The sequence below is a fragment of the Pithys albifrons genome, chromosome 4, assembly GCF_047495875.1.
Source record: "Pithys albifrons albifrons isolate INPA30051 chromosome 4, PitAlb_v1, whole genome shotgun sequence".
NCBI classification, from domain to species: Eukaryota; Metazoa; Chordata; class Aves; order Passeriformes; family Thamnophilidae; genus Pithys; species Pithys albifrons.
In genome coordinates this window covers 63,999,350-64,025,973 of record NC_092461.1, presented here as the reverse complement: position 1 = coordinate 64,025,973, position 26,624 = coordinate 63,999,350, and the positions used below count along the sequence as shown (strand labels likewise).

The 26,624-nt window shown below is 42.3% G+C and overlaps 1 protein-coding gene across 2 annotated transcripts; it reads left to right on the top strand.

Annotated features, from left to right (window-relative positions):
* The first annotated feature begins 833 nt into the window (after window positions 1–833).
* VXN (vexin) lies at window positions 834–26,408 on the top strand. 2 transcript variants are annotated; one of them, XM_071554435.1, is made up of 7 exons: window positions 834–867; window positions 10,052–10,225; window positions 13,179–13,234; window positions 18,076–18,214; window positions 20,683–20,744; window positions 22,407–22,492; window positions 23,373–26,408. In XM_071554435.1, the coding sequence occupies exons 2-7, from the start codon at window positions 10,159–10,161 to the stop codon at window positions 23,557–23,559; spliced, it is 597 nt and encodes a 198-aa protein (XP_071410536.1). In that variant the 5' UTR covers window positions 834–867; window positions 10,052–10,158; the 3' UTR covers window positions 23,560–26,408. The 2 variants fall into 2 exon arrangements, with proteins under 2 accessions (XP_071410536.1, XP_071410535.1); XM_071554434.1 differs by lacking the exon at window positions 834–867 and adding an exon at window positions 9,580–9,685.
* Window positions 26,409–26,624: the final 216 nt, after the last annotated feature.

The following is a 26,624-nucleotide window of genomic DNA, read 5'->3' as shown; positions in this document are numbered from 1 at the left end:
TCCAGAAATAAAAGCATTCAAACTGCTGCACAATATGTCTGTTAACATTGAAGACTGTTTCTGCATAGTCAGTACACAGTTGTAAATATTATTCCATATTTCATGGCAACACTGTCAATCCTTGTACATCATAATTGCTAGCAGTAGGGCTTGATTGAGTCACTCCTCTTCCTTGTGGGGTCAAATACTTACTTTCTGTCTTAAACAGCTGTAACTGCAAAAAAGGATTTGTCAATCTCTATATAGAGAGGATCAAATGTCTAGTTTATATAGACCATGTTTTTTGAATAGGTTTTAAGTAAGCATAAATGTCAGCTATTTAGTTATGACAAAAGGATGGTTTAAAGAGGCTTTAGGGACTCCTGTTAAGAGTAGAAGTTATCACGTTCATGATTCTTGCTCTGGACATTCACTTGCTATTTCTCTTCCCTAGTCGTGTATTCTGTGAGTTCTCTGCAAGCAAAACACAAAACGAAACCTGGCCCATCTGGTTATTCACTCAGTCCATGCGTCTACATTAAAAATATTAGCTCTAGGGAGCAAATATGAACAAGTGCATATGGATTGCTGGTGAAAGTAGTTTACCAGTAGGTATATTTTCACCTGGAGTACACAAAATGAAAAGCCCACTCCACTCCCCTCACAAAGTAGAGCTTGTAGAGTTTCTGTTTGGGATTAATAGACATAAGAGCAGATGGTACAGTAGTTTCTCCATCCCCTCTTTTACCTTGCCTTTTCCTATTCCAGTGCCAGTTTTACTAGCATTTGAAGCAAAAAGAGAATGAAGCAAAAAATACATAACCAACATGCCTGAATCTGCAAAAACTCACCATCTTCCTGTGTGAATGAACTTTGAAGAAACTACAGGTAGGTTGTTGTGTATGCTCACCTCATTGCACCGTCTTCTGCCAAGGCTGTCATATCTGTCTTGTGGTTGGCTTTCCATCCCTGAGACCTGAAAAAATGGATGAGAAAGAGGAATGGTTAAGGAATACTGCCAGGCTCTGTGTCGGCCCTTTCCATAACCCCTGAGTAAATCCGCTTAAGCATCACAGCGCTCCAGGACATGTGCAGTGTGCCTCGTTCAGCAGCTCCAGCCTGGTAAATCTGTCACTGCATTAAGCGTGTCTGTGCAGAAGAGACAAGGGCAACCTGATGAAATGCAGCAGGAGGCCTGAAGGGAGGGTCTCCATTTTCCCTCAGACCATCCCTGTGTGCTTCCTAAATGAAAAGGAGCTTAATTTAAATCCAAACACCAGCTAGTGAATGCAGAAAGGTGATGCTGCCATTTTCTTGATCTCGGCAGGATCTGTAGGTTGTGCAGCAGCACACAAACTACTTGTCTGCTGCAGTGCCAGCCCTGAGCAGTGCAAGGAGGATCATCTACGCCAACACCCTCCGCACCGCCCCCCCTCCCCTCCCCCGCTAATCCCACTTGAAGACCTCATTTAATCTCTGAGGTGCTGCCAGGCCATCTACAGAAGAAGAGGTTTCTCTTTGAGCAGGGATGTGGTGGGACTGTCAGTGACTGATTTTGCAGAGGGTCTCGGCTCCTTTTCTGCATTGTGTTGCAATGTACATTCGAGAAATTATGTAGGGTCAGTTTGCTACAAAATGTTTAGTGAGTATTTTTTTATGTGTAGAGGTCCATGAAAATAAGCAGAAGCTTCTACTGCTACTCTGAATTTCTCAGTGAAACTGAGACAAAAAAAACGCCCAAAACTTGGACGGTCATTAGGAAGGCTACAGTTACCTTAGATGCATTATTTCTAAATGCAGTATTATATTTTGCCAGTTCCAGTCTCCCATTAAATAATCCACTAAAATGCCATTGAATTTCTTTTTTTCTCCAATGTACAGAAACAGCTGCCATGAATGAGTTGGTAGAAAATGTTTACAGCCAAATAATAAGAGGAAGAACCATTTAAGACAGCTCAGTGGAATGTTAATCAGGTTCTTAAGTTAACTGCTTTCCTAGTAATAGGAGAGGGAGGATTAAAAATACTTTCTGTCTCTGGTTTCTATTGAAAAATTACATGTATTCAATTTTCAAAGAACTCTTAAGTACAGCAAGTGGCAGCAAGTAGTTTCCTTATTTCTCTGAATATGGAAATTAAAGGCCAAAAATTAATGTACATCTCTGAGGTGGCATAGTTAAGTGAAAGCAGAGGAAACATGAAATGTATCCTTTGGACATAACTCACATGTTAATTCATGTCACCCTGTAGAACCACACAACTTGGTTCTGAAGTCAGGTACACTCGCAGCACATGCGCAACTGAAGTCAGCTGGGTGGTAGCAGAAGGTTGGTTGTGCCAACACTGTAGTATGAGCTCCTGTTGAATGTTTACTTTAATCTAATAATACTGTATCATGAAATATACATATCATAGGACAAACTGGTGTATTGGTGGGGAAAATTTCCCCTGTGTTGCCTGACTTGTAGTGACTTTGACCTATTCTAACAGTGCACTTGTGCTTTTTCTGGGGTCCTCTGGATGTTTGACCATACAGCCTTAAATTAGCAACTTGACATTGAAATGGTGATTTACACCTGCAGTCAAATGGATAACACATGTTAAAGACTGATTGTCAGCATCTCTAATACGTTATCGCTTCATTCTGTGGAATTGTCGCTCGCCTTTGTGGGATTTAAGGACAACATTGTGTGGCATTGTTGGTACGGTTATGGACACAGCTGTGGGGGGCTAACACTGTGTATGGACTTTGTAATTTATCTAAAAGCTGACATCGCTTTCAAAAAAACACTGTGCAAGTTTGGATGTTTTAAGTGTTGCTGCATATCTTAAGACAGCATTGGCAATAAATAAGCTTTTTTGATGGCATAAAAAAACAGTTAACTTTGAATAACTTGCTCTTCTGACCTTTTCACCTTAAGAAAGATAAATGGTGGTTTAGATAAGAACTTCCCCCACCCCGATCAGGGATCTGAATGCTTCAGGGATTCAGACAAAGAAAGTTGTTTCACCTCTAGGTCACCAGCACAGACCTAGGGTGTCTCGCTAGTGACCATTAGATGATTACTCAGTATTTTATGGGCAGGAGCTGGTGGTCATAATCCATTTTCCAATGGACAGGTCCCTGCCTCTTGAGAGCTGTCACTACATGTTTATCCAAGCAGTACAATACAGGAACTAACATTAACAGAGTGTGAATTGCATTACCTTGCACTACGAAAACCTCAGAGCCTCTGTAACACTTGTTTCAGTGAATCCGTCCCTCCCCAGGAAGGGCTGAAATCGTGTTGGGGCTATGTTGGGAGTGGTAGCACTTTGGTGTTCAGTTCCAGAAGGCTGCAGCCTCTGCTCCCACCTCTGGAGCATGTGAGTCCTGTTCAGACACTCACAGGGGCACCACTTGCTTTTCTGGCAGTTAGAACATCCTAGTATGACACATTCCACAGCCTTCCTGTGGCCATCTGCCGAGGTTAGTTCTTGGTGTGGTAAAGCTGGTGTACTTCATATCTACTGTACTTGTATTTTAAATGGAAGTCCTAAAATTAGGACTCCTCAGTTGGTAAAGCTGAGCACAGAGCTATTGGGCAGACTTTGATAGTAAAGTAACCGTTTGTGATTTCACGTCAGAAATTATAATGTCACAAACCATAAAGCACAATTCGGGGACCTACCTAACAGAGCCGAGCTAAAAACACCCATGCAGCAAACAGTCAGCACGGGGTCAGCTGATGGGCATTAATGGTCTGAGCGTGTCCTGCACAGGAGACATCTGCATGCACACAGCAAGCAAGGCATTGGGCAACACTAACATGTGTGCAGACATCTGCATACAGTTGTTCACAGCTGAGACATGGAGCCTGAACATACAACATCGTTACACACTAGAGAGAGAAAAAGTCGAAGTGCTCCTAGATCCTACTACTTTTGGCTGACAAAGTTGGGAGTATACAGAAACATCAGACTTCAGGGGAGCATCTAAGATGAGAATACAGATTTTTTAAAATATTGTAAAAACCCGAAGGATGAGGAATCTTAACCTATATGGTTATTAAGGAGCACGAGTCATGTCCAGTGCCAAGCCCACAAAAACTCTTTCCAGTTCCCTTTTGGTTTTCTGTCTCCTGGAGTTACCTCTGTGTAGTACTTTCCTCGTACTGGACAGAGTAACAGAACAGATTACAAGTAGAAATTAATTAATAAATGCTAAAGTGTAAAGGCTAAGAGAAGAGAGGAAAAGGACAAGCAGAGATCATCAGTTCTGCGAAAATCAGAGATCTGCTGTGTGCTTGAAAAGTACTGACCTCTATGTAGCTTATGAGGTTGAAAATCCTCTCCTATGTATTTGCAGCATTAATTCCTCTTGTTATCTGAGGTGATCTACTTTAATCAGATTTCTACAAACAAGTCAAGTACTTACAGCAGAAGATCTTTGACACCCTTTTCTTGGCAGCGTCAGTAGAGAGGACAAAGACCAAACCAGCAGGGAGATCAGATAAACCATCTCATCTCTGCAAAAACTCTTTTAGGATAATTGGCATCAGAGGGAGTCCTGGAGTTTCCACCCTCCAGATTCATCATATCTGTATGATTTATGGTCATGTGATATAATGGTTGCACAAAAGCTACCTCAAACCTCTCACATTTCAAAGACACAGCAATTCTGTACTGGTGCTGTTCTTAAACTTCTTCTGTTGCAGTGCCATCTCCTATGCTACCTTGCTGCTTCACACAGGCCCACAGCTTAAATCTGCATCAAAAGGGCACTGACAAATTTGATCCTGCTTCTGTGTCCTTAGTGCAGCTTCTTCTTCCTAATTTCTAAGTTTCTAGAACTCGGGTCTCTGAGTTTCAATAATGACAATCCTTGTTTTAAATTTAATCTCATTTTCACGTACAACTTGAGCTGGAGTAGGCAATGCCATCTGATACCCTCCCAAGACCTTCATCCCCACAAGCACATGTGTTGCACGTGGCAAGAGGAGCTTGATGCCTGTATGGGGACACACTAGAGACATGTAAGGTAACAGTTCAGGTTGCCTTATTTATTTCGACTTATCCACTGGAGAAATCCCAAGTAGTCTCTGCCTGGTTAGCCAAGCAGTGGATTTTACTGCGTATGGTATGCAGCTGGAGCAAGAGAGCTACAACTGCATAAATCCAGGAACCACAGGACAAGGTTTTATTAACATGCTTGTTTGCCCAAAAATAGTTATGCTCATAGCAGGAGCCAATAGTCAAAATAATCTTAAAATGTTCTAAAGGAAAAAATGGGGAGTGGAAAACAACCTATACAAAAATCACTGCGCTTTTTCAGGGGAATAAAGACCTCACTGATCAATTAGCTTGAAAAATTAATAAATCAAGGACAAATGTAATGAAAGTTTAGCATCTTAATAAGGTATTTTTGTCACAGCCCAGTTTGGACATATTACTCCTCTGTTGACATTTTTAATGCTTTCTGTGGATTACCAGTACATGACCAGTATATGAAAGCTTGTTAAGCCTCCACGTGCTCTAGCATTAATACTGGCTTAGTGCAATCCCTTCTGCTGGCACAAGCTCTGCGGGACTTGAACCTTGCAGTGCTGGCCATTGTGTTTCTTGATAATCATCGTATGGACTTACTCAAGTGTGTTTTACAAGCTTAGGGCAAATTTGTGAATGCCCAATTATCTATATGTAACTTTTTTAAGAGAAGCCAACCAGAGTTGTGGGTGTTTTTTTCTTTTTTCAGGACCCTGCAGTATCTTTCTGTAACTAGTGGGGGGATGCTTTCAGCCTGGCTTCCAGGCCTGGCTGATATTTCCTTTCCTAATTAGCAGAGAAGTCTGTGCATTAGTCCTTTCAAACAAAACAGCTCTCATATCTCTCCTGGCCCCCTGTAGTGAACTTAAAGTTCAAAATATTTCTTAAATTTCTTAAATCTTATTCCCATTCGGGATAAACCCGTTACAGCATCTTCTAGCTTCATGCAGATTCAAATGTTACTTTTGAAAATTCTTTACTCATTCACAAACCTTTCAGCCCTGCAGTGCTACTTCAGTTTTGAACTAGATATGCAGTCTGCTACAAGTGTGAGGTGAAGTTATTGATACTGTATCTGTCTCTCTATTCCTTTTATTTGGAGAAAAATAACAGATTAGGTACGAGAAGATCACTTTCTATTTTGCTTTTTTTGTTGATTTTCCTTTTCAGTCCTTTGCAGTTGCAGTTCTGTGGCCCTAAAATGAAACAAAGCAATTTTCCTTCCACAAAAAGTGATGCTGGCATTGCATGACACACAAGTGTTTTAGAGTAGTTGTTGCAGCATGTATGTATAGTTTTATCCCCTCTTATTTTTAAGTGGTGATCTGTGCATCACTCTGGTTCACAATCCTATTCCAAAAATATCTGGGGTTTATCCTTATCATATTGCCCAGCTAACAGTAAGAAATAGGCTCAAGTGGCTCAGTACAGATTAAATTTGCCTCTTACACAACGAGATCCAGGGAGAAGCCAGAGACCTGCCTTGGGAAGAGCTCTGTCCTCTGTGGGCCGGGGAATCCCTTGGCAATATTCCTTGCCAATGCTGAGAGTACCAAGATGCTTCCCACTAACTTCAGTGGAAGAATGCTGTGCTGCAAAGGGATTAAACTGTTCACAGAAACCAGGATAAATAAGGTCTAGAGGTTTCTGATACTTATCTTACATCACTCAAAGTTCTAATTGCAGTTTTTGTAACCATATTTGATTTTTTTATTTGATTCTTTTTAAGTTTACCTCCTCTGGCATACTTGGTAAACAGGACAAGCCTCTACACTTTTTTCTTCCAAATATACCTGAACATTTTTAGCCCTTGGGAAAAGCACCCGTTCCACCTCCCCAGAGGGACATTTCACCAGCTTATGAGATTTTCTGCCATGTTTACAAAGGTCACTGAGCCTTCTGCTGTTTTCAACAGTTGTTTTTCTCTTAGCCTCAGCAAACGTCTCTTCTCGTCCACCTTTGCCTGTTTTCTACCCACATCCAATCCCGTCAGATCTCGGAAGCTAAGCAGGATCAGCCCCGGATTAGTACTTGGATGGGAGACCTCCTGGGAAATGCCGGGTGCTGTAGGTTCTAGTCCTGAGGACTTCACTGGCACCGTCCAAGCTTGCTTGGCCGTGGAAGATGAACCTCAGGACTTAAATGGTGGGGCCAGTTCTGCGCATGCAGAGCCTCACCTAAAATCCACTGCGCAGGCTGGAAGGGCACACCCGCGTGGGGACAGCCCTTCCCAAATCTTCATTCGCGAAGCCGAGCCACACACACACACACACCCACATCCCCAAGAATCAAATGCCTTCCTTGCCCCAGACCTGCAGATAAGGTTAGATGGGTGTTTTGTCAGACACCATATGTCTGTTCTTGTGTCCTGAGTTCTCCTCCTCCTGCTTCTCCTCAGTTGTCCCTGTTCACCTTTGGTCACCCCATTATTTCACCAGCAAATGTTTTGATCCTTTACTGTCAACACTGAAAGTTCAGGTATTTGGTAAACTTCTATATCACAGCCCACATGAGAAATTTGGATTCCACATTTGCTTGGGAATCTTCAGCTAAAGACACACCCTAGTGCAAAAACTTCTTTGGGTCTTCTCATTGCTGCAGTGGCACCATGTGAATTAAGTTAATAGCTTATTAGTTGTCTTCAGCAGTGAGGAAAAAATCTGAGCCTGGTCTCTCGATGTTTTATGTAGTTTGTGGAACAATGATTCATAGAGTCAAAACTGGTTTGGTTTCCTGCTCCCACCACAGACTGGGCTCTTGCTAGGTGAATAGGGAGCCCAAGGGAGACACCATATAAAATTGTATGTGCAAGCAGTTCCTAGGCTGAACATCATGGAGAGTATCTCCCCCAAGTCTAAAATTACTGCCTGCTGCTCTTCATCAGGTAGCATGCCGATGAGCTTCGTAGTACACTTCCTTAACAAGTATTATTACACCTATTTTATAGCTAAACCAGGATATTTGCCCAAAATATTTCACAGGTAGAGAAAACATAGCCCAATACATGCAAGTCCTTTTCTTGGAGCCATGTTAAGATTTCCTGCAAAACCCTGGGCATTCATAGTGCTCGACTACCCTTTAAAATCTGGACAAAATAAAGCAGCAAACTCCCTTCTATGAACAGGGGGAAAATCATTCCTAGATGAAGATCCCTAATGCAAGATACTATATTTGCCCTCCTAAACCCTATTTTTCTCTCTGGAAGTGATGTGAGAGCCTTTTATTAGCTCTCTGTACAGTGATTCATCCCCAGAGCATCCTGTGCCTTGTAAAGAAGAGTTTAAAACATACCTGCCCTGTAACACAGTGAATGCCAGCTGGTAACAAGATCTTGAGTCTCACTATAGTGCCCACATCCCCACCACCCCTCAACAGCATGAAACATCCAATACCTGCTCTAATGTTAAACTTCATCTATGATTTGACAGTATCTTTAGGTCCTGCCTAGAATTAGGAAAACAATTACTTGGATCCAAAACTGCTCATCTTCTCACAGGAGACTGAATATCTGAAGGTGAAATAAAGAGTGGGTTAGATTTGTTGTAGCTTTTTTTTTTAATCGACTATTCAGTGTTGGTCTTCATTATTTTTTTTATCCTTTCGAAAGCTTTAGAGCCTCCTGCATAACCGCCTCTGCCCCATTCACCACTGAATGGACGGTGCGCTGATCTTTTTCACGGTGGGTAATAGATTTGGGTTGATTGCTTGACACAGGAACAATAGCGGGGTAAACAATTGCCTTCGCGCCCGTGCAGCTCCCCATCTGTTAAGTGTGTGCGCCTTCAGAGGCAGCCGGGCAGGGACAGATGAATGTGCCAGCCGAGCCTGATGTTAATGACATCAGTCATACAAGCAGAACATGTGGCGCAATAAATCAAAAACTAATTGAACTTTTGCTTGATTATATCGCCATCCCACTGCCCACGGTTTCCTAGGACAATGCCCCAGCCCCCCAGTGGCTTTGCTACCCCTGGACAGCAGGAGCCTGCCCTGAGAGGTGTCAAGAGAAAATAGTTTCTCCTCACTCATTGGTTTCCTGAAACAGTGATGCCTTCCACTCTACCAAAATGCTGGGCTCAGGATGTGTGTTTGACCAATAGTTATTATTTCAAACCAGAAATGTTCATCGATATGACAACAACAGTCTGTGTTCACTGGCACTTTCCGTCCGGGACTGTTGGTGGCAGACCTCTATTATAGAAGACAGCTCTTGTTTTTGTGTTAATTAGACACACGCATGGTAGTAATGAAGGCTATTCACTAGACTGATATAATTTAATATCATTATTCACACTGGAAAGTGTTCCTACTACATCAGTTGCTGGACCCTGCAAGCCAAAATTTTCTGTATTAGGTGTCCATGGCAGCAGTAAGTCACCAGAAGTTGAGGGGGCTGATATTCACAGAGGTGGAAAGGAACAATTTCTGATGGGAGCATTAGGGAATGAAAAGCTTTGGCGAGAAGACCCTTTATTTAAGTGCATAAATATGGGATTAGAACCAACAAGTCCTGTAGGAACCCATCTATGACTAAGCCACCTGCTCTCCCTCTGCAATCACAGAAGTGTAGCGGGCACAGAGACCTATGCACATCTGCCTGATGTGCCCTTTCTTAGTCATCTGCATTTGAAATTTTCCTTTGAAATGCCCAGGATTCTGGTTCTTGCTCATGAAATTAAAAGGTAAACACAAAATGCTTTTTTTAATACACCTCAAATCAGTTCCTCATTATGTGGAAGAAGCAAATTTTTATGATAAATGTGTTAAAGTACACAACCCATTTTTTAAAAAATTAAATCCTTGCAGAACTTCTGTAAGCATTTGTTTGCCTATAGATTAGATTTTAATTATTAGCTATTGCAGAGGACTCTCCACACTGGTAAAAGGAGACATAAAATAAAATGCTCCTATCTGAGTAGAGGCTTAAGTAACAGCTAAATTAAATCTTTGTGTTAATATTATTCATAGAAAGGCAGATGGGAGCAGAAAATGTTGCAATAAAGAATATGGAATGAGATGAGATCACAGCATCAGTTTGTCCTTTGTAGATCTGGACAATGATCACAGAGCCAGATTGGATTAGTGAAACCTATTTACCAGAAGTTCAGAGCGGTTGCATGAAGCTGAAAGGCAGTCAGGAGGAAGACGTGGAAAAATGCACCAGATTTACAGCTGCAGCGATGAAAATTTAGAGGTTTTCACCACTGTGATTTCATCCAAATGTGAGTACATCAACATGTAACAACCACTACGGTGTTGCCTTTCAGAGGGGTGTAATGTTTAGCAGTGGGGAAGTCTTTGCAGTGAGCAGCTTCTCTGCTCTGCCGTGCCCTGCTCTGCCTGCTGCAGCCCAGCGCTCACTGCCGCTCTCTCGAGTTAATCCGTGCAGGTGCTTCGACATTGTGGCTGTGTAAAATCTTTGCACTGGCAAAATTAGGAAATCTGAAATCGGTGTTGCTGTACCTATGAGGTAACTGCTAAAGTGACAGCTTGCTACTGTGTGGCTATTCTGTGTAATAGAAAAGAGAATGAAGTTCTGCGAGCAGTTAGCAGCTCAGATGAAGTGGGTGAACTGCATGAATGTTGAATTTAAGTCTGCTGGCTCAATAAGTGGACCATTTCCAAAGCCATGCCCTGGAAATGAATGAATGATTAACATTAATTGCTTCTAATGAAGAGTAAGAACCGGACAAAGCACAGCCTGCATTTGATTGAACAAATTAGTTTAAATTCAATGACTGCATATTTCAGCAACAAGAAACCAGGAAAAAGAAGGGAAAACAAATTCTGGGACCAGATCAGATCTTTACTTGCAAGCTGCAAGCATAAGCTCTCGGCTGCTTAATTTTGCAATATAAGGGGAAATGACAAAGTGAAACATCAGTGTAATTGTATTTGCTGCCTGAAAGCTGGGCTGTAGATACAAACTTCCTTTTGCAGGCAAATCCAGATACATCATCTACAAGGATTCATTCTTCCTCCTTCTCCCACTCTCTGCAGAAATTCATGTTTGCAGGGACAGCTCTGCAGCCCCACTGTTTGCATTGCTGCCATTGTGTTCCCCCACAAGTGGGTCACTTCTGGCTACCTCTGTGATTCACTCTTCTTTCAATGGCTATTCAAGTAATTGCATGTTTGCTGGTGCTGTGACTTCCCTTTCATGCCTTGCCTTTCTTCAGCCCCTGTAAGCCTTTTGCCACTCGTCCTGGCGGACAACGGGCAGTGAGTTTGACTGTGGATCATAAGTACTCTGAAAATACGCAAATAAATTAGTTAGGCACATTTGTGTGTTCTTCCTTGTGCACCAGCCTGGGTAGCTATAACAGCAGCACTGGCTTTCTGGTAGAAATCTATAAATTTTGCTCCTCACACTGTCTGGTAAAATACGTAAAACACCACAAACATGAGAATTTAATTACTTTAATCACTAAATTTTTACACTTGAGTGTTTTTTTCATGACCAGCTAGTTTAGTCCTTACATGAAAATGCCAGAAGTAAAGGTGATTGAAGCAGCTTCAAAAACAACATACTACATATTCTTACGGAAAAAACCTACCAAATCCCCTTTGTTATGTTTTTCTGGCTTTCATCCCACACTCACTGTGGTTTAAAACATAAAATGTGTCCTTCAGGAGAAGATGCAGTAAGGATTCCTGAGGATATCACACCATGCACAACAGACTGTAATTGAACAGCTTAGCACACTCTCAAGCTCTAAACAGGCAGATAACTTACTTGTGATGACTTCAGTGTGGAAGTGCTCTGTGCTGCACTGGGCCACTCACACAGACCCTGGGCAACACTGTTCACCTCCCATGCTCCTCTCCTGTTTCACTATGGGCAGAGCAGAGGCCAGAACTTTCTCTCCAATGGGATCCTAATGCTCAGTATTTCTACCCTCACTGAAGTATGGAGGGGTGGCTGTTAGACATACACAAGCTGTCTAGAAAGAGTGACTTTGGTCTTACTGTCAGCTTGGCTTGTACTGGAGCCTTAGAAAGCCCAGTCCCTTGTTATTCCTGCCATCTGAGGACAACGGTTTGGCTGCAGTAACCAGCAGTGTTGGATGACCTTCAGCTGCTTCCACAGCTTCAAAACTCTGCAAACAGTAATACATTGCAGTGATAAGCACTGCGACTTCTGGAGTTACATGTGTGCCAACAACATAAAGAAAAGCTCACCTGGGGAGTAGGAGTCACCCATCATCTCATAACAAACCTTTCTTGGCCTTCAAAGCTTTTGGATTATACACAGAACCTGAATAAGAAACCCCCATTCACATGCCTTACTCCAAGAGTCAGCCTTTAGAACTGGAATTAATTCTCCACATTTGACAGGTTTTTCCAAGCCTGTTCCTGTCACTGTCTGCTAAATCCTGCAGCTCCATAGACTAAAGACAGGGGAGGGCAATATATGATGAGAGAGAGAGCTGGGAGTATTACAGAGCCCTTCAGACCAGCTTCAATTCTAGCTCAAATAATGTTTAAATAATCTTCACTTTGTCCAATAAAACCCTCATCCAAAACCAATCACTTCAGTCCAGACAAAACCTTGGCTTATGGACCTGGCATTTTGTGTGTCTATTGGTTACTGTTTCTATGATTTTAGGGTCTTCACAGGCCTAAGAAATAAAACAGAGAAACAGAACTTTAAGCAAAGTGTCCCAAGTTAAAGGACTGAATGGGTAATTTTGAGGCTTGAAAAAGATAATATTAGGCTTAGTGCATATGTTGCACTTTGGACATCATGCAGAACAAGGGAAATAATGTCATGAGGGAGTTTGAGCTTGTTAATGAAGTCCCTAATCAGACAAAATTATAGAACTCTTCAAGTTAATGTATATACTAGTCATTCCTTCTGAAATATTGGTAGGTGGGATGTCAGGTCAAAACTGAGGAAACAGAAGATGGGTTCCTCCTGGAAGCCTGTGGGAACAGTGCAGAAACTTGGGATAGGTTGCTGTCCCAAGCCCACGGATGTCTGTATTGTATAGCTAAAGCATACAATACAGACCTAAAAATGACTTTTTAGGGTGTTATTTCCGCTATAATCTTTCTTAAAGCCTTTCTTCTTCCCTCTTTCTCCGCTGTGCCCGCAGTGTATTTTCAGAAAGAGTTTTAGAGGCACATGTCCACTTCCACTGCAAGCTGACCATGTTCCTGTTCTTTTTGCAGCATGTAGTCCTGCCCGAAGACGAGCCAAAACTACGCAGCACATCCTAACAAAGAGTGTAAGAAAATATTTTCTTTTTTTTTTTAATTCTGATTGATTACATTTTCCCTAAAAAATGCTGCAGATAAATGGGAAGCAGATCCTTCACGGCAAAGAAGTGCATCCATGTCTGATGTAGTGAGTGGGGTGGGAAACAGAACTGGGAGTTTCTGTAAAGCTGCACTTTATTTACAGAAGCATTTTGAACAAAAAAAAAGGAAAAGTAAACAAAACCCCCCAACCATCTTGCTGTGCAGACAGTCAAAATGAACATAGCAGCTTATCAACCTGGGCCATCTGAAGGAATCACAGACTTAATTCTTATCCATAAAGCCTTAATAATAGTGCCAGGGGAAGAGGCAGAAATGAAAACTAAACAAATCATAGCAATATACATAGGCATTAACCAAGGAGCCAGTATCCCTGGGAATTTGGGAGAAAAACACCAAGCAATGGACTGTAACCTCAACCCTAAAGGATGACTCTGAGAGAGGCACTGGAGGATGCTTGTCCCTTGGCCCCAGCAGTGCTTGCCTGGCCTCGACTCACTGCCAGTGCACCGACACACATGGAGTTTTACCCACTTTCTGTAGATGAGGTACCCCCAAATTAAAAATAATTCAACATATTTCATTCTCTGAGAAAACATTTTCAAAGTTCCAGTGCTATCACACATGGTGTGAGGTTTCCTGTCTTCAAAGCTCAATTTCCCTCCTTAAATCCACTTGACCCATTCACAACCCCTTTCACAATCCTTTTAACTGATTTGCAGGAATGACAGTCTCTTTCTCTTCTGCATATCCAAGCACTTTTACAGGTTTTGAGACTCTTCTGCCACAGCATTTTTTTCACCACAGACCTGTCTCTTCTCTAGCACTCTGCTGAAATATTTTGGTCCCTGAGTTTTCCTTTTCCTATGCCTTATCCTACTACCCAGCCCCATCCTCAATTGTAGAGAACCCCTTCTTTGTATTCCCTATTCCCTGATCTCTGCACAGAGCTGTAGGTCCTCCTGCTTACCGTGTTTACCTGTGTACTGGAAAAAAAACTTACTACATTCACTCCCATCCCCTTTTTGGTTATTAAAGCACATCACAGGATCCCAGAATGTCACAGGATGCCTGAACTGGTACCCAGGAAGAGTCAATAACATGCCTATCAATATTAGGTAGAAACTATATCTGTGTATATTTTCCCAAATGACAAAAGTCTTATTTTTGTCCTGTAACTCAGGCTCAGGTTTCAAAATTACTCTTCATTCCAAATGAGCATGAAAGCCAGAGTGCTGGAGTGCTACTCAAACTAAGCTATTTTGTGATACACCATTTTTATTTCTTATGCCTTTATGTTTTCCATGCAATATACAAACAGCAGAAGAGTCTAAACCAAAAGTGAACTATTCTGACTTGATGAAACCAACTCATCTTTTTTGTTGTTTTTCTTTTTGACAATATTTCTCATAAAACTATTTAGCTGAGAAGTTTCAGATAGCTTTCACTGAAATCAAGGGCAAACCTATGTCTGCTGTTGCTTCTACTAAATGAAAGCATTTAATATTTAATTTGGATTGGATCAGCTGCTGTGGCAGCACTACACTAATAAAGGCCTAAGAAAATAAGAAAGTCCCTCTCTTGTTGCTGTATTTTAAGAGGATTGTTTTTTATCTTTGGGGCTTTCCTGACCCTAATTAAGGATGTCCTTTGATTGGCTCTTAGTGATGATGCAGGCAGCACCATATTAGCAGTGGGAACACCAAGCCTGAGGAATGGTCTGCAGCTCCAGCAAAGAAAACAAGGATGGCTCTCAAACCAAAGTGATTGGCACAGTCAACTCTTAGACTTCTGCATCCCCCATCTTTAGTGGGAGAAGTTGCTTACAGCTCATACACAAGCATTCAAATAAATTGCATGTGCTGGAATAGATGTGCCCGTGAGGAAGTTGTGATTGCCAGTTTCTAGACCCACAGCAAAGTAGCAGAATGATTATTTATTTTTCACTTTTGCATCTGCACCTGCAATCAGCACCATGGAAATGCCTCAGCTAACATGAAATCTTCTGCTCTGGTGATTGCAGTGGATTCACAACTTTAATCCTCAGCAAGACAAAAATAGCAACCAATGTGGACATCTGCTAGACCTTTTTTTTCACAGCAGAAATACTCAAGCAGTGTACCATTAAGTGATTTAACATTCAAATTACTGACTTTGGTGGGTAACTTCCATCACATTCAAGTAGCCAACTCAAATGAGCTATCATGACTGTGGAGCAGTGAGAATAAGCGGGAAACACCTTCTTTTTTCAGCTGAGTCTTTAAACATGTTCCTTTGCAGTTCCAATTACCCTACTAAGAGTTATTTCCAGTGATAGCAGATCCTTTCCTTCTCTTCCCTTGCTCTTCTAGCCCCAAAATCCCTTGGGTAGAACTGTCTGGACACTAGTACCTGGCTACATTGCATGAAAGTGGCAAATTCCTCTGTGCTTGCTAGGGCTGCCCCATTAAAAATTAGTTCAGTATTAGATCATCAAAAAGAGCTTAACTCTACAAATCTGGCATTTACTCCACTAACAAACATTCTATTGTTCAGCCTCTAACCTTCAAAGTTTTAACCAAAGGCAGATATATTTAATTGTCACCTTTTAGTTTGATGGTGGGATTTTGGGTCCAGGAGCAGCGTGGTTGGAACAACATCTGTGCTGCTCTGCAACCCTCCTATGTCTTTCATGTCACTTCCCCCTTAACACAGTTAATTCCAAAAGTGGCTATGCCAGTCCTCAGTGCTCTCATACACAGCAAAGTCCATAAAAAGAGACTTTGCTGAGCTCTGAATTCAGAGGCAATGTCCTGCAAACAGACTCAGCCACTGAAGGGACTTACAGGTTCCAAAACCAGTAGGTTTTCAGGGAGCAATTTGCTAATTCTGCATAGTCTGGCTGACTGCATTCACACAGATTTCAATCTCCTGGTATGTCTAGAAAAGAAAAGTGACTCCCAGCTGATCCTTCTGCCTTACCCTAGGTACCCTAGAGAAATGTCAGCTCCACTTTAGATCAAAACTGCGCTACAGCAGGTTTAGTTTCCTGACCTAGATAAGTCTTTACATATTACAGTAATGGGTGAGGTAGCCAAAGTCACAGTGAAATCTTGAATTAGGAGATAAGGAACTCCCAAAGTGTGCTACAACCAAATGCTGCAAAGATGTTCAGTGAAGATGTGCTATAGAGATTGCACTGGTGTCTCCCCCTGTAATGGAAAATGGCACCATGAATTATTTATAGAGATTTGGCTGCTTGAAGGCATTTTGGCATTGCTGATACCACATATAACAAGGAATCTAGTAAATAATAACCATGTGCCTAAATAATTCCTGCTATTAATCGAGTTAAAAATCCTGCTTCCTTTTCCCAAACCGTATTTCATCCTCTGCAACACATAGGCAGAATGTTAAGTTTCAAGTCCATGGTGGTTTACACTGATCACTTAAGCCACTTTCAGATTAGGGGTGGCTGAAGCCAGCATCCTACTTACCAAAGATGCTCTTTCGATGACAATGCAAAATAAGTGACCTCAGATGTCTCAGTAGCAGAGAGTTGATGACATTTTCTGTTACACACCAACTAAGACCAAGAGCACTGGGCATATTTCCAGAGATGGTGGGAAAAGCTGAGCTTTGTGGTGTTCCTTGAAAGCTGGAAGGGCTTAATTCACATGAGGCAGGTTCCAAGGGCTGTTCTGAGAGTCCCCTGCCAAAGGTAGTCTCATCATATTTGCACTGAAGACAGATGTCTCCACTGATGTCATTGTAGTGAAGGGGGTGATGCCTCTGGTAAGCAGCTTGCAAGGTTTGGGTGGTCAGGGCCAGTAGTGGGCTGGTCAGTTGTTGGTCTCAGTCTTGAAACAAAATAACTGTATTTATATCTAAAACATGTAGATGGTAGCTCCCAGTCATCAGTTAGATGAAAGTAACTGCTTTTCTGCTGGTCTTCCAGTGTAAGACCCAATAGGGAACAGTGTCATGTTTCCTTGCTGGTTTGGATCTTCACCCTGTTTAAGTGGTTCTCTCTATGACAGTAGTAAGTCTTCAGGAAAGAACAACAAAAATTAAAACCACAACAAAGTATGAAACACTCTTTTCCTGCTGTTGCAACTTTAATCTTCTTGAGGAAACTGCTCCCAGACCATCCTGAATAACAGTCCTGATGGATCCACTTGCTTGGAGTGTATCCCTGTTTTTTTAGACTGACATTAGCTTTGTCCCACTCAGTTGCCTGTGGCAGCACAGTGAGTGACATGAGTTAGGTGTGACTGAAGTAGAACTTGATTTTGCCTGTTTTTGGGGACTCTGATACAGGGGGCCTGATATTCAAAGATGCAGCTCTCAGTAAATTTTGTTTGTGCAAGCTAATATTTGTGAAAATTAATCTTTAGAAGCACAATTATTCATTGCCTGGTATCCTCTGCAGTCATTTACCAGGTACAAAATACAAATAAGTCCAAAAGACAGGGGAGACCATAAAGAAATAGCATTTGTAATTTTCATTGAGCTGTCTAATAGGCATATCCTACTCAGTGGAGCTTGAAAAGGACCACATTTCAGTCTCCTGAAGAGAATACAGAAGGGTGCAAATAATTAGCTGGGTCCCCAACAGATCTCACAGGATTTCACCACACTATAATACACCTTATGTGTGCAGACTGAAGCCAAACAAAACAAATCTCACAGTCCCCACCTGACAAATCCCCTTCAGATGCCAATAGAGCAGTGGGAAGAGCAAATAGCCTTTCAGCTCCCCCACAGCCTCAGCAGACCACCTAATGCCCAAGGCCAGGTGTAACGGGATGGTTCTGCCTGTTCCCTGCAGGTGGTGGCCATCTCGGACCGCCGACCCCACCAGGGTGAGCTGCTGCAGGTGCTGTACAGCGAGGACGAGGCGCGGAGCCAGGGCCACCAGCAGGGCAGGCAGCGCGGACCCTGCCCCGCCAAGGGCACTGCCCAGCACGGTAAGTCCACACAAGGGGCTTTGTTCCTCCAAGGCTTGAGAATATTTTTAGATATTGCAGTCTTCCAGTCTGCAGCGAAGCAGGCAGTTTGCTATGTACCTGAAGGATAATTCTATGCTTAAAATATCCAGTGGAATTAATGAGATTATGACCGTAGCATTGCTCAATTTATTCAAAGTCATAAACTCACTTTATTCAATCATAAACACTCCCTGACAATATTTTAGAGATGATAAATTGGGAATTACTGAGTTTGCCTGAGCCATCTTATTATATAAGATCGCTGTTCAGTTGCTTAGAACTTGCCAGAACATAATAATTTGGGATGAAATCTGAGATTCTGGATGTCAGCCAGAGACCTGAATTTTTTTCAACTAAAACACGTTCTGCATATTTGTCAGAACCCTTGAAGGAAAAATAGAACTTGCCAATACAAAACCAAGGAGATGAGTAAACATAAATAGCGTGGTCATTCAGCTCTTTCAGCACTGGTGTGTTATATTTGGAGGATCAAAGCTGGAGCAGGCCTGGGCAGTTTGGCAAGGAATGACCTTTTAATCAAAAACACATCTTTTGCTCTCCTTGGAAAAACCACCCAGTTGCAGACAAAAAGATCCCATATGGCATGAATTTGGTAGACAAAATGGTCATTTAGCAGTTGAAAGGTTCTAAATCTGTAAAGCAGGTGGATGAAAGTGCATGTTCCTCATGTCACCAGTCTGCAATCACACTGCACAGAAACCATCCCATTAGGAACACAGGAGCAAGGCCTGGAAAACTGAGAAGGAAGAAACTGAGCTTGTGACGACAAAAAAAGATCTCAAACCAGGACAAGAGCTGACAAGATATGTCTGAGCAAAGAACTAGAGCTTCAGGGCTGGAGCAGGGAGAGGAGGAGGAGTGGCTGGGACTGGCTGCAGGGTAAAGGGTGGCAGCGAGCCAGAAACAGAGAAAGGAGGACCTGTAAATCTCTGCTGTTAGGGAAGATGAGAGGCAAAGATGACAGGTAGGTGCAAAAAAGAGAAAAGCTGTAGGAATACAAAAAGAACAGAAAAGGGGGAAACAGGTTTCATAGAAGGAGAAAGGGAAATGAGCAGGCAGACCTTAGAAAGTAAGTTTAAATTAGAACAAAAAACATAAAAGAGCACTGATGAGGCCATCAGCATGTTTATTGCTAGCATCGGAAATCCTACACTAAGCATTAAGGACAGTCCATTTCAGCATGCAGGAAGGCACTTCTGGAAACACCCAGGCACCACTGTTCTGAGGGGAGCACCTACAAACCTGAAGCCGTGAGGGTTTACTTTTGCTCAGATACCTTGCTAAAGGTTTGCCAGGGCATTTTCTGTGTCTAATAAGAAGAGGGACAGGCTGAAGGGAAGAATCAGACAATATAAGAGCAAGCAAAACCAAATAAAAAGAAAAAATATGGACATTAGCTGAAGCACTGATGTCTGGAGCCACTTGTTGAATACTGTTAGTACCTAATATGCAAGATGAGAGGAGGTAATTGAATTAACTTTGACGTGAGGGATACAGTAAGGTACCTAATGGAATTACTAGAGGGGGGTGGAGCGGGAAGGCAGAAGCTGGCTAAGATGTTTATCCTGGTCAAATATTGCCCCCAGAAGCAGAAGACAGTTCTGATTGCTAAGTCATGGCTGGAGACAGCACTATTAGCAGCACTCTGACTATTTCCAAGTTTGTTGTCATCATTTATATTCTGTTGGTCACAGCAGGAGAGATGTCCATATTCCCAGAGCCAAATGGAAAGATTTGGCTCCATGAAAAAAATTTGGCATCCCTTGCACATTTATTTCCTTGGCACAGCTAGCAGGAATGTCAGTGAGCATTTATCCATGGATAATTACTGGCTGAGCACTCACTTGAAGCTGAAGCGTAACCTCCAGAGTGGAGGACAGCAGAGAAGTGTCACTCAGTCAAGAGCTGACAGAAATGTTAAATCCCTCACTGTGATGAGGTGGACAAAACACACATCTCTGCCCAGGTCAAAATAACTCACCACGGCAATCCAGAAAGGAGAGGATGATCTCCTAGGCAGGACAAACCTGCAGTGCAGGCTCCAAGGTGCACAAAACCTGCATTAACTAACATCTACTGAGGAGCAGCAGATGGGACTGCACTTTGCATGTAGAGACATGTGAGCATTCCCAGAGGGAGAAAGGCTCCCACTTAGCTTGCTCTGCTAAGGACAGTTCACCATCTCATTTAAAATGTCTCGAAGCAAGCAGTTGAGAGATTTTCCAGGATGACTTACAACTCCACAATCACTTATTAGATGGTCATAATCAAGAAAACTCTGTGCTTTTGGCTATAATCAAATCTAGTGTAACTATAACCTCAATCTGGGCTCTGTGTCTGAGTTTTACTGCACAGAAGGAAGCTTTTCATACAAGATATGCCAAAGGGATAATTACAGATAATGCCATGTTTCATATGCTTTTCAGTGGGAACTACTGAACGAGAGTCATCCAAGTCCTATAATCACCTGTTGGATGGAAAATCTTTGGTAAGTAATACAGCAAGACCTGCTACTATTGTTTGATGCATCTTACAACATTGTACCTGTCAGCTTGTCCCACAGTAACAGCATGAGAGTGTCACAGTATCTGTGGATTTCACAGTCTTTCTTAAAGCTTTAGAACATAATTTATGCCATAGGATCCTTAGCTGGGAGCAGAGACTGGCATAGGACATCTGCCCCTCAGGGAACCAGAAAGGATGTTGGAGTGGAATCAGGCAGACTGCTGTTCTGGATGCCCAGCCACCTGCAAGGGCTGGGAGGAATTAGCCTCTTGTTTCTCAGAGGATTTCACAAATTGGGAAAAAATGAATTTCCAAAGTGGAACAAGCATCAAATAATTTGCGTTCTCCAGAATGGCAACCTGACATGATAACCACCTGAGTCAGAAATGTCAATAAAGAGTTGATGGGAAAATCATCATACAAAAACCCAAAATTTGTTCTCTAATGGACAGAAAAAATGTTTTGGTTAAAAATTACTTACCTTTACTAAAATGTTTCCCCTTCCTTCTTTGTCTTACAAAAAAAAATAAATTTCAAAGTTGTTACATTTATAAAAGCTTAGACTTTTCAAAGAGAAACAAATCTGCTGAAAAGTTTCTGGCCAACACTAGACCATGCTATTAAAACTTTGCGGCTTCACAGGCTTTTTTGGATGGCTGCAACATGCTAGCTGATAGCTGAACTACACTTGAGAGAAACAACAGTACAATACTGAAGGATGGTCAAAATAAATAGTATTCAGGGTAGTGAAATTAATTGAACTTACCAATCATGGTTAAATTGCAAAAGATACTTGCAAAGGCGATTTCAATAATTTCTAAGTCTTGGGATACTTGAAAAGTACACCTATATGTATCCAGTCTCAGATTAACCCTAGGAGAAATAGCCCTAGACAGCTTAAAACCAGTTATGGCAGTGACAATCATATGAAGAAATTTTTCAGTAATGCCAGTAAAATCAGTAAATGTGCTTATTGCCTGAAATTATGAGATCACAATTTTTGACATTTTTTTGTATTTCTGGGCAACTACCACTTTAGCTTACTGTTTTGGAGGATATGCTAGTCTGAGTGACCTGTTCATGAGGATAAAGAGACTCGGTTCTGTCAGGCAATTTTTGATCAAATAAGACCAGGAAGAATCGATGATCAGGCACTCGCAGGGCTTTGGCAGAACTGGAGTATAACCAGAACCTCCCCACACCACAGAGCAGCACTCAACAAAACAGGGAAACAGTTCTGTATGCTCAAGGGGAAGTGATGGCTGAGGCATCTGCTTCCCAGGCAGCCACAGAGATGGCCTATGAGGAGCTGCAAAAGGCAGGCTGGTCAGTCTGCACAAAACCTTGCTTCCTCAGGAAGCTAAACATGAAAACTAGGGAATAGAAAGTTCTGCAAGCCTCCCTCCTTCAATAGGAGCTGTAACTCTTGCTCATACCAGTCATGTGCTGACCTCAGCAAGAACATTCACGTGAGCAACTGGTATTTGTGTGAGTGAGTGCTGGTCAGTCAAATCTTTAACTTGCTTTCTCTTGTTGAGAAATTTATAGTATTTATTGATTTTGTTAAAATAGCCTTTTTCCTCAGATGAACCTGTATTCCTACTCATCAGTGGCATTTCCTAATGATGTGCTTTTGCTCCCACAGATTACTCCATCTCCAGTTGCCCATATCACAGTGAAAGCTGTGGCTGTCACAGGCTCTCCCACACATGACCACACTTCTACAGAAGAGTAAGTCCCTTCCCACCCCTCCAGCCAAGCCGTGCCTCTTGCTTCCTAAAGGCAGGGAGAGATTTGTAAAGGATATGCTGGTTATATCATCAGCCACAGGCATTTATACAGCTGTCTTAGTGCCCATTACAGCTCTGTTTTATCACTAGAAAAAAATCATCTTAATTCAAAACGTAAGTATTTTCCCCCTAAGAAGTCTACAATATGTGTCCTAAGCTTAGAAAATATAATTAGTTAAAAAAAAACAGAAACAAAAACAAACATAAACAAAAAAAAAAGAACCCACCAAAAGCACAAACATTTAATATCTTGAAGTGTAGTTACAGAGCAGCTTGACCACAGTATAAATGCACTCATCTGCAGAAAATTAAGCCAGACATGGATCCAGGTGGTATTTGAGGTGCCACCATTGACACCTGAGGGACAATAACAAGTTGATCGGCACAGTGTCCTCACACTCTGTACAGAGAGATGTAAATCTCCCTTAGCCAGTGGAGTTCACCCCTCCTAGGTGCTGCCACATGTGTCCAGGACTATGGTGGAAGGGCCCAGCTCTCTCCTTTGGTAACCTACCTGTTTCTTGACAAGTAGCAAGTACTAGAGGTGATGCACTTAGTAGTGGTCCCAGTTGTAGCCTGTCCTCTTGTGTAAGTGTCCACTCCGATAGCAAGAGAACAAGGGAACCAAGTGGAAAGGTGGCAGCTGCACCACCCAAGACACTGTCCTGCACAGCCCCTGCTCATTCCAGACTCACCAGTCCCAAAGACAGGCCAGACAGAGACATACCTGCTTGAAGCTTTTGGTTTTGAGTGGCTGGCCTTCATAAGGAAAGAAAGGCCACAGAGATGCACACTGTACACATCTGTGTTTTATTCACTAGCCACAGGACCCGCTGGAAGAAGACAACAGAGTATGACCTGGCCTTGCCACCAGGAGCAGAAGCTTCCCTGCCACTGACAGGAGGCAACCTGTGCGGGACACCCAGCCTCCTGAGGAAGATGTGGATGAAGCACAAGAAAAAGTCAGAGTACCTGGGGGCAACAAACAGTGCCTTTGAGGCGGACTGATGAGGCTCAGCATCACTTGGAAAGGCAGAAGGTCCTTTAGCCAGCACAAGGTGCTTTAGGATCAACGAGAGAACAGACACAGCACAGCTCATCCAGGAAAGCAATATCCTTTTTATTACTTCATTACCTCAGAACAGTGGGAGAAAAGCTAACTAAAGTAAAAATGGTGAACATGATGCAACTCACTGGCCTTTCTTTGTTGCATTATACTAAAATCCCAGGTATCCCACTAGATTTACATCTTGACTCAATGATACTGAAACTACTCCTGACCTATTCACCATTTTCTATGTCCTCTCTGAATCTGCTCAGATTTGCAACAGGCAAAGCCTACCAAGACGTTCATGTATTCCTGCAAGGCAACAGATCAATGACAGAGTGCCATTAAACTCCAGGGATCCACCTGTTGTGTACCACTGCTTGCTGTCTTTCCCCTCACATCATGAGAAAACCCCCACATCTTACGATATGCTTGGTTGAATGCCACATGCTCAACACATTTTTTCCTTCAGTTTTGAAATTTCAAGAGGGAAGTATAAAATGCAAAAAGTTTAAAACACTGGGCCTGAACTGAGAAAGTTTGCACACACGTGTACCAAATTGTGCTATGTGATGAGGGATTGATGTTTCAAAGCATCCTGCCAGATCAAACTATGAGCAAATGGACAACCTCGGGGATACCTTCTGCTATAGAACCTGCTTATATGTGAAGTGGTAGTCAGCAACTTACCCTCTACCCATGTGGTAGAGGATATTTCATTAAATGCATAAAATACTAGGAGGAAAGAAAATACATAAATGGTGCAACTTAGGTGATTAAACATGAGATATTTGCATGTAGGAGATCTGTGCTTATGAATAGATGGATTTAATGGAATTTGCTTAAACAAATTTTTTTTCAGTTTAGAAATTGCTGGTCTGGGCCCCTTGGGTTTTCCTCTCAAAAAAGAGCAAAACCACTTTACAAAAAGGTTTTCACCAAGGTTACAGACAATATTATACTAGTCATGAGCAGTACGGGCCTCCTTTGAGTGCTTCCCTGGTTATTAAAAAAGACATTGGTTTCCCTAAATACCGAACTTGATTTTTAAAGTTGGAGGAAGTGTATCTCCAGTTGCTTATAGTAAAGACAATTTCTAATCTAACTGCCAGCGCAACAAAGCATAAATTAAAAATAAAAGTCTTACTCTCTGACAGAAGCAGAGGGAAGAAGCTCCAATCTGAAACTTGCTTGCCTGCAGCCAGATCAGTAGAATGCACTGAGATGCCATCATACACAGTGCCATGGTACTGAGGTGAGGAGGCCCAGGCAGCTGTCCCTGGCCACCAGCTCACAAATGCCAGGGTATCACAAGGCCAGGAGGGAAAGGCAGCCAGGTCCTCTGGCTTTGAGCTGAGCAGGGTGGAGCAGCACACAGGAAAGGTTTGCAGCTTGGCAGCCTGAGCAACCAAAGCCCATGGGATGGAAAAGCAAATGGAGCAGCCTGGTAGCTTCACAGAGCAAATGTCCCCAGTGGCTTCAAGGAGGCCAGCAGGGGACACCTACATGGGGCTAAGCATGATGGAGAAGGCAGTAAGATGGGGATGGGAGTCTTATTTAAAGTGGTTACTGGTTTTTTGTACAGCCAGAGCCCAGTCTAGAGTCTGCCAATGAGAGAGGCACTAGGCTTTCATGAACTACCCCTGTCAGCACTCACATTCAGCTGCCTGTCACTGCTTCAGTCACAGACTCCTCCTTCAGAGGTGCTTAACTACTCAGAGGACAACCTTGCAGCCAGAAATCACATAGACTCTCGCTCCTCCTTACCCAAGGCAAAAGTCCTTTTCTGGCTAAGCAGCCTGACACAGGCATGATCTGCTCTCCTGCTTTTATTTCTTGCTCCTGGAAAAGAAGGAGAACACAGTTCTTTGTTAACCATGTGATGGAATTGGCAATGGTGACCCAGCATTAACCATGTGTCAGCTGCCATGGTGTGTGAGAGAAATGCCAACATCCACTGAACAGCACCAGGGCAGGTTTCTCACAGGGGTCCAGCCCAGCTTTAAATGAGAGCCTGACACACTGGCCCTGTGGAATGGTCTGGGGACCACAACCCTGCCAACACCAGGTCCTCTATGACTGAACCAAAAAGGAGCCATAGCCAAGACTTTCTTGAAAACACCTTTTACAAGTATTACCACCCACACTTCAATCCCTTCCCCAGCCCACAGAAATCCTGCCAGAAACCTTGGCCTTGTAGGGGTGTGCTATTTTTACACACATAGGTAAACTTAGTAAATTCAGTAGGACTGCTCCCTTGCATAGAGATGCATACATTCAAGGAGTAGGGAGAACAGTAACTACTCAATCCCTTTCTGTCTCAATTTCTAAACAAAGCAAAAATAAGGACAATGGACAGTCCCTGGGAAAAGTCCATTTGCTGAATTTGGTGTATTTAAGAGAGTGAGCATTTGTGCTACCTGCCCTTGTAGCTAACATGACCCATGGAGCCCCCAAACACAGACCAGGGCAGCAAGAGTTTTGGCTGTTGAGAAAGCTGTATTGTAGTATTTAATTTGTTAATTAATAACTTTAAGCAGTATGAGGATGGAGGCGGAGATGATTAATATTTCCTCTTAATAATTGTTGTAACTTGACATGTGTATTTATGTTTTTCTTATTTATTTAATTTATAATTGGGACCTACAAGAGAAGAAGATATTCACAAGAAGCATATTTAATTTCCTTGTATTTTAGGTACTGCTGTGGAGATTTTTTTGTATTGTAGTAGATATTTATTTTATTGATTTTAAAATATGTTCCATCCACAAAAAAAAAACAACAAACACAAGCAACTAAATAAACAAGTAGCATGTGGTAATCTACGAGTCTCAGTGACTTAAGAGCTTTTGGGAAATGTTTAGTAGAAGGCAAAGGCAGGGTGTACAGTACTGAAAAATGTGGACACCCAATAGCAGAGAACACAAACTGCTCCCCACAGGGAGAGCCTGAAAGTGTGTTTGTGAGCAGCTCCACTATTTTACAAGTGGTAGAATGGCTGTTTGTTTTCAGATACACAGAGAAA